Source organism: Sapajus apella, unplaced genomic scaffold (genome assembly GCF_009761245.1).
Source record: "Sapajus apella isolate SASKATOON/1434 unplaced genomic scaffold, GSC_monkey_1.0 scaffold15, whole genome shotgun sequence".
NCBI lineage: Eukaryota > Metazoa > Chordata > Mammalia > Primates > Cebidae > Sapajus > Sapajus apella.
The window spans coordinates 870,572-887,741 of NW_022436955.1; the positions used below are offsets into that span (position 1 = coordinate 870,572).

The following is a 17,170-nucleotide window of genomic DNA, read 5'->3' on the forward strand; positions in this document are numbered from 1 at the left end:
GGCGGGTGGATCACGAGGTCAAGAGATCGAGACCATCCTGGTCAACAAGGTGAAACCTCGTCTCTACTAAAAATACAAAAATTAGCTGGGCATGATGGTGCGTGCCTGTAGTCCCAGCTACTCGGGAGGCTGAGGCAGGAGAATTGCTTGAACCCAGGAGGCGGAGGTTGCGGTGAGCCGAGATCGTGCCATTGCACTCCAGTCTGGGCAACAACAGCAAAACTCCGTCTCAAAAAAAAAAAAAAAGAAATGTGATGTACTCATTACTTACTGTGTGTTACAAACTGGCTAGACTTAAGATTTTGCTTAATTTTTACAACCATCATTAGGCTACAATCTCCATATTACAGTTGAGCAACAAAGGCTCAGGGAAGGCAAGTAACTGTCTCAGATCACACAGCTGGTGAGTGGTAAAGTAAGGATTCAAACCTAGTGAGGTTGACTCCAGAGCACATACTCCTCTAGCCATGATCGAAGGGCATGGGAGGATGGAGAGGGTGCTGCTGCTTGTGCTTTTGATGGGTCTGGAAAGACACTGAGATTTTGTGCAGAAAATATGGGAAATTGTCAGTCATCTCCTCAGTCTTCATTCCTTGAACTTGAGAAAGAACAAAGTGCTGGTATGAATGTGGGACATTGTCTGCTCTAAGCATTTAATAGATGTCACAGGAGTATTATGTAGGAGTGGGCTACATTCTTGTTCTTGAGAGCTGAATGTTTTGGCTGCTCTGTCGAGTCAGTATGGATGTTGTGGAAATTCTTCCTCAGGCCTCCCCAAAATGCTATTTTCTAAAATAGTTTTGGTTCTGTTGGCATTGGTAAAGGCAAGTCAGAGGAACCTGGGCAGGGATATTTTACCCTGCAGCCTTTCAGCTGAATGCAGCCAACTGCTTCCCTACACTGCTTTCTCACAGCCCAATCAGCCTTTAGACACTTCTGCTAACTTGCCTTCCCGACAGGCTCCTTACCTGCTGCTCCTGGCTGCCTGCAGTTACCCCCAGTCCTGAGCATGCAGGCTTTGTGCTGCGTGCAAAGATGCTGCTGGAGCGAAAGGCCCTTGATGCCAGCTGAGTTGCTATAGTTGTAATTTAATTACATCAGCTTTACAGCCTATTAAGAGCAAAAAGGAAAAATGTTTTCTTGGTAACAATTATCGGTCATGTTCCCTTTCTTGTAAATTTCCATTCTTTTTCATCTCTTTCTGCCTTAAATTCATTATTTTAGGGAGGAAGAAGTTGGAATGTCAAAAGAATGGCTATAGGGTGGGGCTGGTGCTTAAAAAGAAACCAGAGGGCTGATAACTGTATTTTTCCATCTTGATAGGCAGACACATAAAGTGTGGTGTGAATATTTTAGTACATGCAGGATGAGGGCAGAAGAGAGAACTGAGTAGGAAAAATTTTCTTATATGAAATAAGTTTTGAAAGAAAATTCTGTCTTTAAAATTTTAGATTGTAGATTGAAGATTGAAATGTTTTGTGCCGAATTTATTTGTCCAAATACACTGTTGAATATTTTGTTTTAGAGACTAGATTTGATAGTTTTTTTTTTCAAATGTGTGTGTTTGATGTCTTAAAATCATTAAATTTTTTCACACATAAAGAAGAGTATACTTAACATTTATATATGTTACAAGAAGGTGTAAATTAGGGCTTTTGCAGGCCGTGTGCCACATCCAGCCTTAAAGCTTTATTGGAACACAGCCAAGCATATTTGTGTTGTCTGTGTTGCTTTTGTGCTACAGAGTTGAGTAGTTTTGACAGAGATCATGTGCCCTGCAAAGCCTGAAATATTTACTATCTGCTGTTTACAAAGTTTGCTGACTCTTAGTGTAAGTAATAAAATGAATGAATACTCCTGTACATTGAACAATTAAAATAGAATATTGAGCTGAGTGCCGTGGCTCATGCCTATAACACCAGCACTTTGAGAGGCTGAGGCAGGTGAATCTCTTCAGGAATTCAAGACCACTTGGACAACATGGCAAAAATCTGTCTACAAAAAATTAGCTGGGCATGGTGGCACACACCTGTAGTCCCAGCTACTCAGGAGGCTGAGGCAGGAGGATTGCCTGAGCTCAGGAGGTCAGAGGGTGCCCATCATCAATTGCATACCCCTCTTTTCTCATCGAAGACACTGCACTGGATTTTTCTATTCAGACTCTGAAATCAGACAACCTAGAGGTGTATAAAGAAAAAACCAGCAGTAATTTATTCTCCCTAACTTTGTCATCCAAGGTAACCAATGTTATTAATTTGCTTATTTTTTCAAATACTTCTCCAAGTTCATGCAAAATGTATATAAACATTTGTTTCCCCAAAGTTATACAGCAAATTATAACTCTTCCTGTGATAATACTATAAACTGTTGTTTAAGCTCTTACTGTTTGTCAGGCGCTGTGCCACACACTTTATACGCATTATATAATTTCTTTTTAAAATAACCCTGTGAAAGTGTAATCTGTATTTTAAACTTGAGAAAAGTCAAATAGTGAGTGGCCAAGCCAGAATTTCAAATCCAACTTAGTAAGAATTCCTCATATTTGCATGATGCTTTTCAGTTTCTGAAGGATAGGCACTCTCCTGACTGGTCTTACAGTGCCTGAGAAGTAGGATAGGCATTTTTTTCCCTACATTTAACAGAGGAAGAAACTGAGGCTTGGAAAGGTGATGTATCCAAGATTTTCAGTAAGTGACAGATGAGACCTGAGCTCAGGCCTCCTGACATTTTATATGCTCCCCATGTATGCTGGGAACAGTCCTTGTCCTTTTACTCCCCTGGGACAGGAAGGAGACTCTAACTTCCATGATTTTCTGCTCATGGGGGCTGCCTGGCTTTTGGGAATTGAGGTAGATAGAAGGCAGGGAACCTTCTAAGAATTTTTCCACTCTTACAAACTGAAAGTTTCTAGTACAGCCTTTATTTATAAAGTCATCCCTACCCTAGATTCCCTGCCTCCTTCATCAGTCCTTTCCCTCCCTGAATATGCACTGCATAAACCATATACTGCAAAAGCCGCACACTGAACAGTTTCTGCAGGTGTCACCCACTTAGATGACCTTTCTCTTCTAAGAATTCTAGTAGCTAATTTTTAAGTTCTGAGGTTCTCAACCCTGGTATACATTAAAATTGTTTTGGCACTGGATGCATTCTTATGTATCTCTGGTAGAGTACAGCACCATGGGACAAAATTTAGACATAGCTAGCAAAATTGACCCAGAAACCCCACTGCTAGGGTTTTGTCCCAGATATATACTGGCAAAAACACACACAAAAAAACTTGTGCGCAAGGATATTCGTTACAGCGTTATTTGTAATAGCAAAAATTGGAAACAACTCAAATGTCCATCAATAGGGGAGTAGTTGAATAATGTTGTATGTCTATGTAGTAGAGAATTCCTCAGTAGTACAAAGGAATGAGAATATACAGTAACATGGAAAGATTCCAGGATATACTATTAAGTAAAAAATGCAGGATAGAGAAAAGTGTTTAGTACTCTGTCATTTATATAAGAAAGCAGGTGAAAGGCATCCAATGTTCATGGATCAGAAAACTTAATAATAAGATGTTAATACTCTGTAGATTGGCCTATAGATTTAACAGAGTCTCTATCAAAATCTCAGCTGGGATTTTTTGCAGAAAGTGACAAGTTGATTCTAAAATCCATATGGAAATGCAAGGGACCTAGAATAGCTAAAACAAACTTTAAACAGAAGAAAGTTGGAAGAGTCACACTTGCAATTTCAAAACTTATTACAGAGTCACAGTAATTAAGACCATGGTACTGGCATAAGAATAGACATATAGATTGATGGAATAGAATTGTTAATCCAGAAATAAACCCATATCTGTGATCAGCTGATTTTTAACAAGCATGCCTAAACCATTCAATGTGAAAAGAATAGTCTTTTCAACAAATGATGCTGGGGCAGTCATGTCAAAAGGACTCAGAGACCAAGTTGAAGGACTTCTACTGGCTAAAATGAGATGATTTGATCATCAATTAGGGTAATAACTGCATTGGATTGAAACATATCAAATATATTTAAAATGTATGAGTTTATTATACTAAAACAAGTCTCATTGGTCATCTTTGAAGAATGCTGGAGAAGCAACTCATTATTCAGAGTAATTACATAGTTGATTAAAGGAGTTTCTTGGAATGGAAGTATTTCAGCTAATAAAGATGGAATTAGGATATCACCATTTTGCAACCACTGAGGAGTAAATGGATCTAAGCAATCATCATCAAGACTGCAGATATTTCAGACAGAGATACCAGACTTTAAATACTTCTTGATGAAGAGTATATAGTAATCTAGCCATGAAAATATTGGCACCTCAATCTTGGAACTTTGAATTTGCAGGAAATCAAACCCTTGGAACTTTGAATTTACAGGAAATACAGAGGACAAAGAAGTATGTTAAATGATATCATGGGGATTCAGTCAGTAAAATGTGTTCTGTAGGAAACCATAGCCCTGCTACTTTGAGTTTAGTCAGAATCAACATCAGAAACAACCACGAGCTTTTTAGAAATAGAGACTCTCAGGCCCATTGCAGACCTATTAAATCAGAATCTATATTTTAACAAGCTTTCCAGGTGTTTCAAGTGCATTTTTTATTTCTGCTTTGCACTTTTGTCATCATATGTAAGTTTTAAGCTTGAGTAACACTGCTTTACAAGTTAAATAATTCAGAATCTTCAACAAAGAGATTATAAGAAAAAAAAAAATGAGATGGAGGGGCAACCTGTAGATGAAAAGAGATTTAGAAGGCATATTAATCATCATCAAGTAGAGACCTTATTTGGATTCTATTTAAACAAACGCAAATTTAAAAGTTGTGAAAAAATTAAGCAATATCTTGGCTATGCTTCAAAATAAGCATATTGGTTGATAGAGAAAAATAGGAATGTAGATGAAACAGGGTTGGCTATGACATGCAAATTGTTGGGGCTGGTTGATGGGTATAAGGAAGTTTACTATTTTTGTGTTTTAATTTTTTTCTATAATAGCTTTAAAAGGGCGGGCCACTACAGTGGCTGTAATAAGAAAGATAGTAACAAGTGTTGGCGAGGATGTGGGAAAAATCAGAATCTTTATACATTGCTGGTGGGAATGTGAAATGGTATAGTTGCTTTGGAAAACAGTCTGGCAGTTCCTCAAAAGATTAAGCATAGGGTTATCATATGACCCAGCAGTTCCACTCCTAGGTATATACCGAAGAGAAATGGAAATATATACTTTCACAAAAACTTGTGCAGGAATGTTCATGGCAACTTTTAAAACTAATAGCCAAAAAGTGGCAATAATCCAAGTGCCCATCCGCTGATGAATGGATACGTAAAATGTGGTATGTCCATGCAATGGAATACTATTTGGCAGTAAAAAGGAATGAAGTACTAATACATGTTTCAACATGAATAAACCTTGAAGGCATTATGCTAAATGAAAGAAGCCGGTTATCAAGATGGTATATTGTGTGTTTGTGTTTATGAGCAATGTAAGAAATAAGAATAAATAAAATGTTCCTCTTCAAAGCTCTCCTCTTAGTTCATTATGAAAAATAATTTTTTTCTTCCAAGGTTAATTTTCTTTAAAGCTTTTGCTAATAATCTTAAAGTAGCTGTTAGTCATAACAAAGAAAGAAATGTATCCTGTGTTCTTAGTTCTTACACTTTAACCTAGATATTGGCCCTGACATGCATAGACAAGCCCAGGCAAGTCTTAGGTCATAGCTTTTTCCACTTTCTTATTTGGAAATGTTATTGCTTCTCTAAGCATTTCTCAAGTTACTTCTACTTTTCCTTTGTTCTCCTCTGCCTTTACGTCTTTAGAAAAGTTTTTGGTTGTTAGCCAGTCAGGTACAGCCTAGACTGTGAAGTCTAGTTGCAGCCAATAGAATCAGGACACAGCAGTAGGGTGGATGCGTTAGGTATAAATGGCCCTGCCTCCTTTGTTCAGTGTCCTCTTGTGGCAAGATGGCTAACGGAAGCACCCTTTCTGCATAAAGTTGCCTTGCTGAGAAAAATTAATGTTAAATTAAATTTATATGTTACTTCTTTGTGGCACTGAAAATTTACCTATAACAAGCAATGTCCAGAATAGGCAAATTTATAGAGACAAAGTAGATTAGTAGTTGCCACGGGATGGGGGAGATTTGGGGAAAATGGAGAATCACCACCTGTTGGTTAGGGGTTGCTTTTGGGGGGTGATGAAAGTATTCTAAAATTAATTGTAGTGATGGTTGTGTAATTCTATCAATACATAAAATATCACTGAATTGTAGGCTAGGTTTGGTGGCTTATGCCTGTAATCCCAGCACTTTGGGAGGTCAAGGTAGGCAGATCAGTTGAGCCAGGAGTTCAAGCCCAGCTTGGCCAACATGGAGAAACCCCATCTCAAGTAAATACAAAAATTAGCCGAGTGTGGTGGCACGCACCTGTAGTCCCAGCTACTCAAGAGGCTGAGGCATGAGAATTGCTTCAACCTGAGAGGCAGAGGTTACAGAGAGCTGAGATTGCAGCACTGCACTACATCCTGGGCAATAGTGAGACTCTGTCTCAAAAAAAAAACCAACCAAATTGTATACTTTAAATGTTGAATTATAAAGCTGGGCACACTGGCAAGCATCCATAGTCCCTGCTACCTGGGAGGCTGAGACAGGAGGATCTCTTGAGCTCAGGAGTTTGAGTCCAGTACTAATCACAATTAATCACAGTTGTTGGGAGGAAAGTTTTGACTCGGTTACTCCTGAAGCAAGGTGATTCTAATGTGCAACCAAGGTTGAGACCCACTCTTTTTTTTTTTTTTTTTTTTTTTTTTAATTTTTTTTTTTTTAATTTTAAGTTCCAGGATACATGTGCAGAATGTGCAGGTTTGTTATGTAGGTATACATGTGCCATAGTGGTTTGCTGCACTTATTAACCCATCATCTAGGTTTTAAGCCCCACATGCATTAGCTATCCCCCCCCTTGTCCCCCTCCCCAACAGGCCCCGGTGTGTGATGTTCCTGTCCCTGTGTCCAGTGTCCATGTGTTCTCATTGTTCAGCTCCCACTTATGAGTGAGAACATGCAGTAGTTTTCTGTTCCTGTGTCAGTTTGCTAAGAATGATGGCTTCCAGCTTCATTCATGCCCCTGCAAAGAACATGAACTCATTCTTTTTTATGGCTGCATAATATTCCATAGTGTATATGTGCCACATTTTCTTTAAGCAGTCTGTCATTGATGGGCTTTTGAGTTGGTTCCAAGTCTTTGGTATTGTAAATAGTGCTACAGTAAACATACGTGTGCATATGTTTTTATAGTAGAATGATTTATATTCCTTAGGGTATACACTCAGTAATGGGATTGCTGGGTCAAATGGTATTTCTGTTTCTAGATCCTTGAGGAATTCCCACACTGTCTTCTGCAATGGTTGAACTAATTTATACTCCTACTGACAGTGTAAAAGCATTCGTGTTTCTCCACAGCCTTGCCAGCATCTGTTGTTTCTTGACTTTTTAATAATCGCTATTCTGACTGACGTGAGATGATATCTCATTGTGGTTTTGATTTGTGTTTCTCTAATGATCAGTGATGTTGAGCTTTTTTTCATATGTTTGTTGGCCGTATCAATGTCTTCTTCTGAGAAGGGAGACCAGCTCTTTTAGAGAGTTAACTGTTTAGGATTATTAGAGGAGACAGACAAGATGTCTATTTGATATGGCCACCTGGAGGGAAAGCCCCAAGGATGGCAACAGAGTTGATCTGGAGGAGACAAAAATCTATAGGAAGGAACCTCTGGGTAAATGTAATCTGTTGCTATAGTATTTATTGGATTAGAACTACACATGTGAAATCCTTTGTCTTCTCCAATAAATCTGTTAGTTCAGGATAAAACATTTTAGGTGTTATACCTGTAGGTGTTACGGTTACATGTGCTGCCAAATTCTCTAACTACTTCTAAGTTACTCCAAGTGAACACAAATGTTATGATGGGAGTTCTCAGTACTAATTTATAATCCAAAAACAGTCTACAAATTAATTGGGCTGTATGTGGTGGTTCACACCTGTATTCCTAGCACTTTTCAAGGCTGAGGCAGGAGAATCACTTGGCTAGGAGTTTAAGGCCAGCCTGGGCAACATAGCAAGACCCTGTCTCAAATAAAATAAAATTTTAAAAAATAATAAAATAAATACTAAAATAAAATATTGAGTTCCCCTTAGTTTCTTTTTTCCAGAGAGTGTTCTAGATAGTAGTGCGACCTTTTCTTTGAAAAACAACTCTTGCATTGTTACACTGCCCCAGATGAGTAGAAATAAAGCTGGCTATATTATTCCCATTTCTCTTCAAAAGCATTTACTGGTCAGATAACAGCCTCCTATATTAATAGACTGGGCAGCAGAGAGGGAACCTGCAGACATACTGGACATGGTGTTTGGCTTTTGAAGGGAAGCCATGGAGAACTGACCTTGGATTCTGGTTTGATTGCCCCTGGACAAATCATTGATCACCTTGAACCCTTAGTTTCCTCAGTTCATGAATGACATTGTACCGGGTTACTTCTGAAACTTCTACAATGTTGTAGTTCATGGTATCTATCTATAGAGGCTGTAAGTGTAGGATGGTAGTTAAGTGTCGTGCTGTACAACCTGGGAGGCTGAGGCAGGAGAATCACATGAACCTGGGAGGTGGAGGTGGAGTGAGCTGAGATTGTGGCTCAGTATTCCAGTCTAGGTGACAGAGCAAGACTCTGTCTCAAAAAACAAAAAAACAAAAACAAGGAGTTGTGCCACAGAACTAGCTGACCTGCCTCTGCCACTTCCTGACTGTGACTTTGGGCAAGCTGGTTAACCTCTTTGTACCTTACTTGTCTCATTCGTAATTTGAGGATGAATGATAGCATGTACCTCATGGTTTTCTTTACTATGAAGTGTTTGGAGCAGCCTAGCCTATGGTAGTAATATTGTTTTATTCTAGACAAGGCTCTCACTCAAATTCAGGCATGATTAGAACTTAAATCTGTTACTACAAAGTACAGTGTTGTGGCTCTTAGTCCAGGTCATAGATATCTATGGAAAGATATAAAACAGCTATGTAAAAGTGTCCAGACAGTATATAGGAAGTTTTGAATTAAAAATACTCTCCAGTATTTGATGAAGCATATTAGATGTCCTAATCCTACTTTTCCCCTTTCTTATATCTCCCTATTCTGTATCCTCACATAGGTCAGTTCTCCTCGGGTCTCGGGGACTTGACATATCCCACATCTCCCAGCGACTTGAGAGTCTGAGTGCAGCCACCACCTTTGAGCCTCTCGAGCCTGTGAAGGACACAGACATTCAGGTAAGGAGTTCCAAGTATAGGTGAAACCTGGAGCATTTGACCCAGGCTGAAGAACCTGGCCTTTATTAACCAGCTGATTAAGGAATTTCAGTTTTCTTTGTTAGTTTTCTTCTTCCTCAGATATTAAGAGAACAGTAGATTCAGCTTTGGAGGTATAGTGGGAAACGCTGGGTTATTTTCAGAGCTCTCTGTGTGGCTGAATTTAAGAAAGCAATTCCAACCTGCACTTTTTAGATTATTATAATTAGGAGAACAGATTTCTCTTCCTTCCTTGGGCTTAATCCAAGGCTCAGAGACATTAGTCGCAAGTTTCTTTTGCTTTTCTTTGCTAGATCTCAAATAATTTTACTATTCGTCTTCCACATTTCTTTTTTACATCTTGCTTGTATTGGTTGGCAGAGGGCTGGGGAAAACTTAGAGTACTATTTACTGAAACCTACTCAATGATTTCCAAGAAGTGTTTGGCTGCATTAGTGGCACCAGGAAATGGTCTAATAGAGCACTCCAGTCTCATTTAACCAAATATGCCACCAGCAATTGATAGCTATTTTAATCTAATCAGAAACTGACATAAAATTGTTAAGAAAAAAACTCACAGTCTGTTGAGTTTTGAGGAATTGGAACATTGCATTTGCATTAGAGTGAAGGGACAGTGGGGCACCATTTTTTTTAAAAAATCATTGATTTACCTGAAAACAAAAGGATGCCTCCTGCAGAGGCAAATTTTAGAAATGGGCAATATTATTTGGGCTCAATTTGAATTAATACTCTACCCCAGTACCCTAAGAACCATTTTAATCCATCTAATGGCTACATTTCTACTGCAGTTTTTTCAATTTATAAACCTAAAACTACTTTTGAGTTGAGAGTTGAAGAACTATAGATATTTTTTCCTATTGCAGGTATGTTCCCAAAGTATGGAAATCCAGTTTTTCCAGTTTTATATGCTAAATCATATTTGCCTGTCAACTTACAGATACTTTCTCATTTCCATGTAATCTAAAATGGCATGTATACTTAACTTTTTAAACTTCTTTTTAAGTTTTAGTCCCCCTCCCCCTTACAACCACTTGAGGCTATTAACAAATACTTATAACAGGGATGAATAATCACCATATATTCTGGGAGCATCCCTAATAATGTGGAACGAAATGGCACTTGGTGAAAGGTTTTTTGTTTAACGTTGAAAATACCAAGAAATGTAAAACTCTTTTTTACATTTTCTTTGATATTCGTGGAGTAGGCATTTGGAATACTTAGCAGCATTTTGTGATGTACTTCATGCATCTCCAGTGATGTGATACTCCATTTTTTTACCTTAAGTTATTGACAGGTTTATAAATATATTGAGTCATAATGATCATCTCATCTAACCTTCTGCTTAATGGGAGAATACCCTCCTTCAACACTGCCACTAGATGGTTTTCTAACTGTGTATGCTCAGTTACATCAAAGAGAATTTCTTAATTTGGAATGAGCACATCAGAGCTTTGGTCCTGTACCACTGGGAAATCTTTGAACTTTGAGATTAAGGATGCTTCCATTTCAAAAGTTTACCTCTTGGCCAGGCACAGTAGCTCACGCCTGTAATCCCTGTGTGGTAAGAGGCTGAGGTGGGAAGATTGCTTGAGCCTGGTTCAGGACCAGCCTGGGCAACATAGTGAGACCCCCTGTATTTGGTCATTCTTACATTGCTATAAAGACATACCTGAGACTAGGTAATATATAAAGAAAAGAGGTTCAGTTGGTTTACAGTTCTGCAGACTGTACCAGAAGCATACTACCAGCATCTGCCTCTGGGGAGGCCTCAGGGAGCTTTTACTCATGGCAAAAGGCAAAGTGGGAGCTTGCACATCAAATGGTGAAAGCAGGAGCAAGAAAGAGTGGTGGTGAGGGGCAGGTGCCACACACTTACACCAGATCGCATAAGAACTCACTGTCATGAGGACAGCACCAACAGGATGGTATTAAACAATTCATGAGAAATCTGCTCCTGTGATCCAGTCACCTCCCACCAGGCCCCAACTCTAACATTGAGGATTACAGTTCTACATGACATTTGGCAGTGACATATATTCAAACTACGTCACTCTGTCTCTACAAAAATAAAAAATTATCTGGGCATGGTGGCACATGCCTGTAGTCCCAGCTACAGGGGGAGGCTGAGGCGGGAACATCACTTGAGTCTAGGAGGTTGAGGCTACAGTGAGTCCTTCCTGTTCACGGCACCGTACTCAAGTCTGGGTAACAGAGCATGACTCTGTCTCAAAAAAAAATCTCACCTCTTTGTTGTGCTGTTCCAGAGTAGCTTCAGAAATGCAAAATGGTCAGTCCAAGATAACTTTTGATTAATTAGGAATTGATCATCTATACCTGAAGTAAAAGTTTAAGGGTTACTAGTTTTGACATAAGTCCTCTGTTGACTTCATCTTCTTGCCAGCAAAGGCGTAAAGGAGAAAATTTAGCTTTGGCTTGATCTGGGGGATCTCTGTTGTATCAATAGGGATTGGAGATTTTAAGTGATACTATGTGGCTCAGTTGACCTGAGCCACATATGCTTAAACTTCTATACACATATCCTTCCCTGACTTCTGGTTTAGTAACCAAGTATAAGAGCCAAGCCAGCTTGCATTCTTGGCATAGAGTGATCCTCCTCTTAATTCTCTTTATAGTGTTGGTTATCCAAGAAGAGTAAACTTGGACATTTTCAGTGATTTGTCTTTACAAAAGCCAGATATACTATTTGATGGACTTTTTTTTTTTTTTTTTCATTTATTTTAATTGCTTAATTGAGATATAATTCACATATCATAAATCTGATGGACTTTTGTAATTGAACTTTTGTTTTTCAATCTATGCATTTTTTTGAGGTCAGAATACACCCTAATTCCATGTGCTATCAATCAGAGGAGAAATTATTATGTCAATTTATAGGCCATTTACAGTACCGTTCATAAAAAGAAAATGCTGATGCATTCTTTGACAGATGCTGTCCAGGACTTTGTACCATCCATTGTTTGCATTACTTAAGCTTAAAGGCATTTTTCCCATGTATACATTGTCCTTTTCTATTTGGTAAACATTGATTTTATTTCCTTCTGCTTCTAATGGAGCTTGAAATTAATACAGGTTTTTGTTGTTACCATTTTGTTGTTTGTCATAATCAATAATGTTTGTATGCATTGTGAATGCATGTTTAAAAAATTGCTGTGACCAGCAAAGGTAGTATATTAAAGAAACTCCATTTAAATATATGTATGCATTACACTAGTAGAATTTTTAAATGTTTATTGATTTTATTTTTTGGAAATGGTCATAAAGAAGGCCTACATTTGTGTAATAGAGGTGAAGAGCAATAACAGGACATGCTGCTAAAACAGCTGTACTAGATCTGTTCTAAATGACTTCGTGGTGCTTGGGAGTACGCGTCCTCTTCCAGAGATCCACTTGCTCACCTCTGTCTTTGGAGAAAAAAATATTGAGGGCATATTGCACATCTTTACTGTGATCTGAACAGACCTAATGTATCATGAATGAGTGTATTATATAATAATAAAGTACAAATTTACATAGTTCAGTTATATTCTGGGCTTTTTCACTAGATTGCATGTATATTTCAAGAAGGTTCTGCAGAAATAGCCTGAGTTGGCCATGAAAATGGGGGCTGCAGTTTCCCAGCATTAGGCTATAATATTTTTAAATGGTGTTAGACTTTCAAAATACCTAAAAGAGTGGAATTGGAATGTTTCTAACCCAAAGAAACGAAAAACACTTGAGGCGGTGGATATCCTGATTACCGATTTGATCATTACACATTGTATGCTTGTATCAAAGTATCATGTGTACAACATGAATAAATGTAACTATGATGTATCCCTAATAATTAAAAATATTTTTAATAGCATTAGACCATTGCAGAGCAACAATAAATAATTGCCAAACTTACTATATTAGATCCCTAGGGATGCTGTAACAAAGCACTGTAAACTTGGTGGCCTAAAACAGAAATTTATTCTGTCACAGTTCTGGAATCCTGAACTTTGAAATCAAGGTGTTGGCAGCACCACACTGTCTCCATGGGCTCTAGGGGAGAATCCTTCCTCTCCTAGTCTTCTGGTTGACTCCAGACATTCCTTGGCTTATGGCAGCATAACTTCAGTCTCTTCCTCCGTCTCCACAGGTTCTTTCTTGTATGTGTCAGGTCTACCTTTCATGTCTTTTAGGACACCAGTCATTGGTTTTAGGACCCACGCTAAATCCAGGATAATCTCTTCTTGAGAGCCTTAATTATATTTGCAAAGGCCCTATTTCCAAGTAAGGTCACATTTACAAGGACCAGGGATTGGGACTTAGACATATCTTTTTGTGGGACACATACGTCAACCCACTATACTTATAGTGCCAGAAATTTTAAAACTGTTACTGTAAATAATGGAACATCTTCAGATTTAACTCCATTTCACATCCATAGGAAATATTGGGATATGATATCCATTGCTGGTGGTTCAGTACTGCAAGTCCCAACTAAGTTTCTGATGTCATCCTCATTATTCTCTTTTGAGCCTTTGGAAATGAGGGTGACTACCCATATCTGATTCCAGAGTTTAATAGTAGTTACTCTTTCTAAACGTGTTAACAGTCTGTAATGTGTTTTAGAGATTTATCTAGAGACATTCTTCAACTAGAAACTGTTTGCTTCTTAAAGTATTAAATACATAGGTAAGTATAGATAGGATTAAATTTTGGCATTTTCCCTGGGTAGGAGGAACTGCGTGTGTGTGTGTGTGTGTGTGTGTGTGTGTGTGTGTCTGTGTGTGTGTCTGTGTGTGTGTCTGTGTGTGTATCGGTACCAGGTTGCCCAACCCATTGGGTTTTTTTTGAGACGGGGTCTTGCTCAGTTGCCTAGGCTGGAGTGCAGTGGCATAATCTCGGCTCACTGCAACCTCCGCCTCCCAGGTTCAAGCAATTCTCCTGCCTCAACCTCCTGAGTAGCTGGGATTACAGGTGTGTGACACCACACCTGGCTAATTTTTGTATTTGTAGTAGAGATGAGGTTTCTTCATGTTGGTGAGATTGTTCTCAAACTCCTGATCTCGTAATCTGCCCGCCTTGGCCTCCCAAAGTCCTAGGATTACAGGTGTGAGCCACTGTGCCCAGCCTCTTTTTTCTTTTATAACTTATATCTTTGCTCACTCCCTTCACTTGTCTTGGAACATCCAAGCCCTTATTTCAGTCTAAGACCCTAACGCTTTCCTTAGTTGTCATCTCTTCCATAGTCTTAATAGATCTGTCTTCCCCACAGCCTCCAAATATAGTGTATTGGCTTCCCTGCTTAGGAAAAGACAAAACTTTCTGAATGTTCCCTTACAAAGTAAATAGAAATCTAGATTATGTTGTTGGAATTGACTTAGCAGCCAATTCTAATCTTAGATAAGTGAAAATTCAGCCCCTTCTACCAAAAAAAAAAAAAAAAGACTCTGTTCTGAAGGTCTTCATAATCTGCCTAAATCTCCAGATGGAAATCTGTCCTATATGAGTAAAGAGAAAAAGAAGTGATAAACAGGATAAAATAACCGTAAGAAAATTAGAGTCAGGGAAACTGATCTATCACGTGTAAGACTAAAGGTGTGATAATAATTGACTCTTAAAAACTTGTTTTGCTTGCCACACTGTAACATATTCATTAGTTTCTTCCTTTTTCTGTCCTTGGAAATGTAGAATATGCACAAACCACTTTTAGTTTGTCTTTTAAATAGTAAGAAGAAACTAAATGGCTTTGGTAAGTATAAAAATGAATCAATGGCCGGGTGCCGTGGCCCATACCTGTAATCCCAGCACTTTGGGAGGCCGAGGCAGGCAGATTACTTGAGGTCAGGCGTTCAGGATCAGCTTGGTCAACATGGTAAAACCCATCTCTACTAAAAATACAAAAATTAGCTGGATGTGTTGGCGCACGCCTGTAATCCCAGCTACTCAGGAGGTTAAGACAGGAGATTGCTTGAACCCAGGAGGCAGAGGTTGTGGTGAGCCAAGATGGTATCCTGGCTGACAAAGAGTCTGTCTCAAAAAATAAATAAAACTAAAAAATGAATCAATAGTGTTGTAACCCCTTATCACCTAAGTTATTTTTATAGTCTATCTTTTAGGTTTCTATCTTCTGTTCCTTAAACGCAGCTATATATAACGCCAAAGAGGAAAAGTAGTTGCTCACTAATTGGGTGTTTGTAGTACTGGCAAGTTGTTGGTTGGGAACAGGTTGCAGAAATCCTGTGGCAGTTTGTTGGAAAGAAGGTCAGACTTGTCTAGAATGATTAGTATGCTAATAGCAGCTCTTCAGGAATTACTGACAAAATATTAATATTGAAGAAAAAGTGCAGTAAAATTTCCTTAGCTTGAATCAGTTGAGGGAAAGTACAGTCTGAATGGGTAAACAGTATCTTAATTCTGAGACTACTTTGCAAGAAATGCAGTTGTCATTTTCATCTGTTCCTGAAACTGAAACTGCTAAGCATGTTTACCGAAGAAAGGTGTTATTACCAGACTTGATTTAGCAAATCTAAGGAAGAGATGAAATTCATAAGAGTTGCATCTGTTTGCATACTGATAATTTGTGTAACAATTCTGAGAAATGCTTTAAGTATCTTCCATCTTATTTCTGTTATAAATATGCCTGAGTAGGCTCTTTTGCACAAAATGGTGATCTGGCCCAAATTGGATGGTTTTGAACTGATGAGCTGTGGACCCTGAAGGAGTAAGAGTTTGCTCCCTAAATATTTTCACGTAATATAAAAATATAAGAGACTATTCCATGGAATCTAATGGTGTGAGGGCTTTTAGTTAAGCATTTGCATTTATTGATCTTCTTTGTTATATTCCTCTTGCCCCTAAGAGAATGAACAAGATGTTCATGATAACCTTTCTTTAGAGTTTTTAGAGGGATTTAACTGATATTTGAATCTTGCTCTTTCTCAGCTTATGACAGCTGCCCATCCTGTACTTAAAACAACCTATAGTTAATGCTCCTGGGCTCACTAGGAGTGATGAATCTGATTATCACCAGATCCAAAGTCTGTTAGTTGGAGAGAAATCCTTTCTTGGAACACTGGGTGCATTTTAGGCCAAGATTTGGGTGTAGTGACTGAATTGCGTGTAGAAAAGACATTACATCTTACTGTGCCCTGTTCTGGTTCAGGGACAATAAGTGGTACCAAGCTTTGTCCCCTGTGTGAACACAGCGGTGTCTATATCATACCACTTAATAACATATTTGCTGTTCCTCGTCATTAAACCCTGACCCAGTATAAATCTTAGAGCTGGTAAAAATCAGTAAACCTGTTAAAAAAAAGTGTCTTCACAGAGGCAGGCTAATGTGCCATCCTGTTTCGTGTTTATAATTAGGTAGCCTAATGCTGATTACAGTGGTAAGAAATTGAAATGATTTAATTTTACTGCCTGTCTGTGATAAGGGAAAAGGTAGGCATTGTGGTCTGGTGGCAAAGTATGCAATTACATTAAAGTATTCTGTGAATGGAATTAAAAATGGTAACTTTGGAATAAAAATGGTTCTGGGGAAAATGTGGAAAACTGCTTTTATGTGAGCCATGGATATAAGATTTCAGCCTTTTTATTTATCCATTCACACTTAGTCCTGAATGCAAGGCTTTCAGAACAGGCAAGTAAATGGATGCTGAGTGCATTCTGAACGAGCAGGAAATGACAGGCTTTTTTGTCTTCTCGGAGGTTTCTTATATCCTGTAGTGAGCAAGAGAATATCAATTACCAACTTAAAGAAGAAAGAACTTGGAATGGTTCTCTAAGAGTATTTTGGAACAAGCCC

General features: G+C 38.5%; 1 protein-coding gene across 3 annotated transcripts in view; it reads left to right on the top strand.

Annotated features, from left to right (window-relative positions):
- The window catches only part of NUP93 (nucleoporin 93), a 113,496-nt gene that overhangs the window by 17,574 nt on the left and 78,752 nt on the right, over positions 1-17,170 (top strand). For all 3 annotated transcript variants that reach the window (XM_032283934.1, XM_032283932.1, XM_032283933.1), the window contains exon 3: positions 9,216-9,333. In XM_032283934.1, the coding sequence (XP_032139825.1) occupies positions 9,216-9,333 (118 nt within the window). The remainder of the gene's footprint in view (positions 1-9,215; positions 9,334-17,170) is intronic.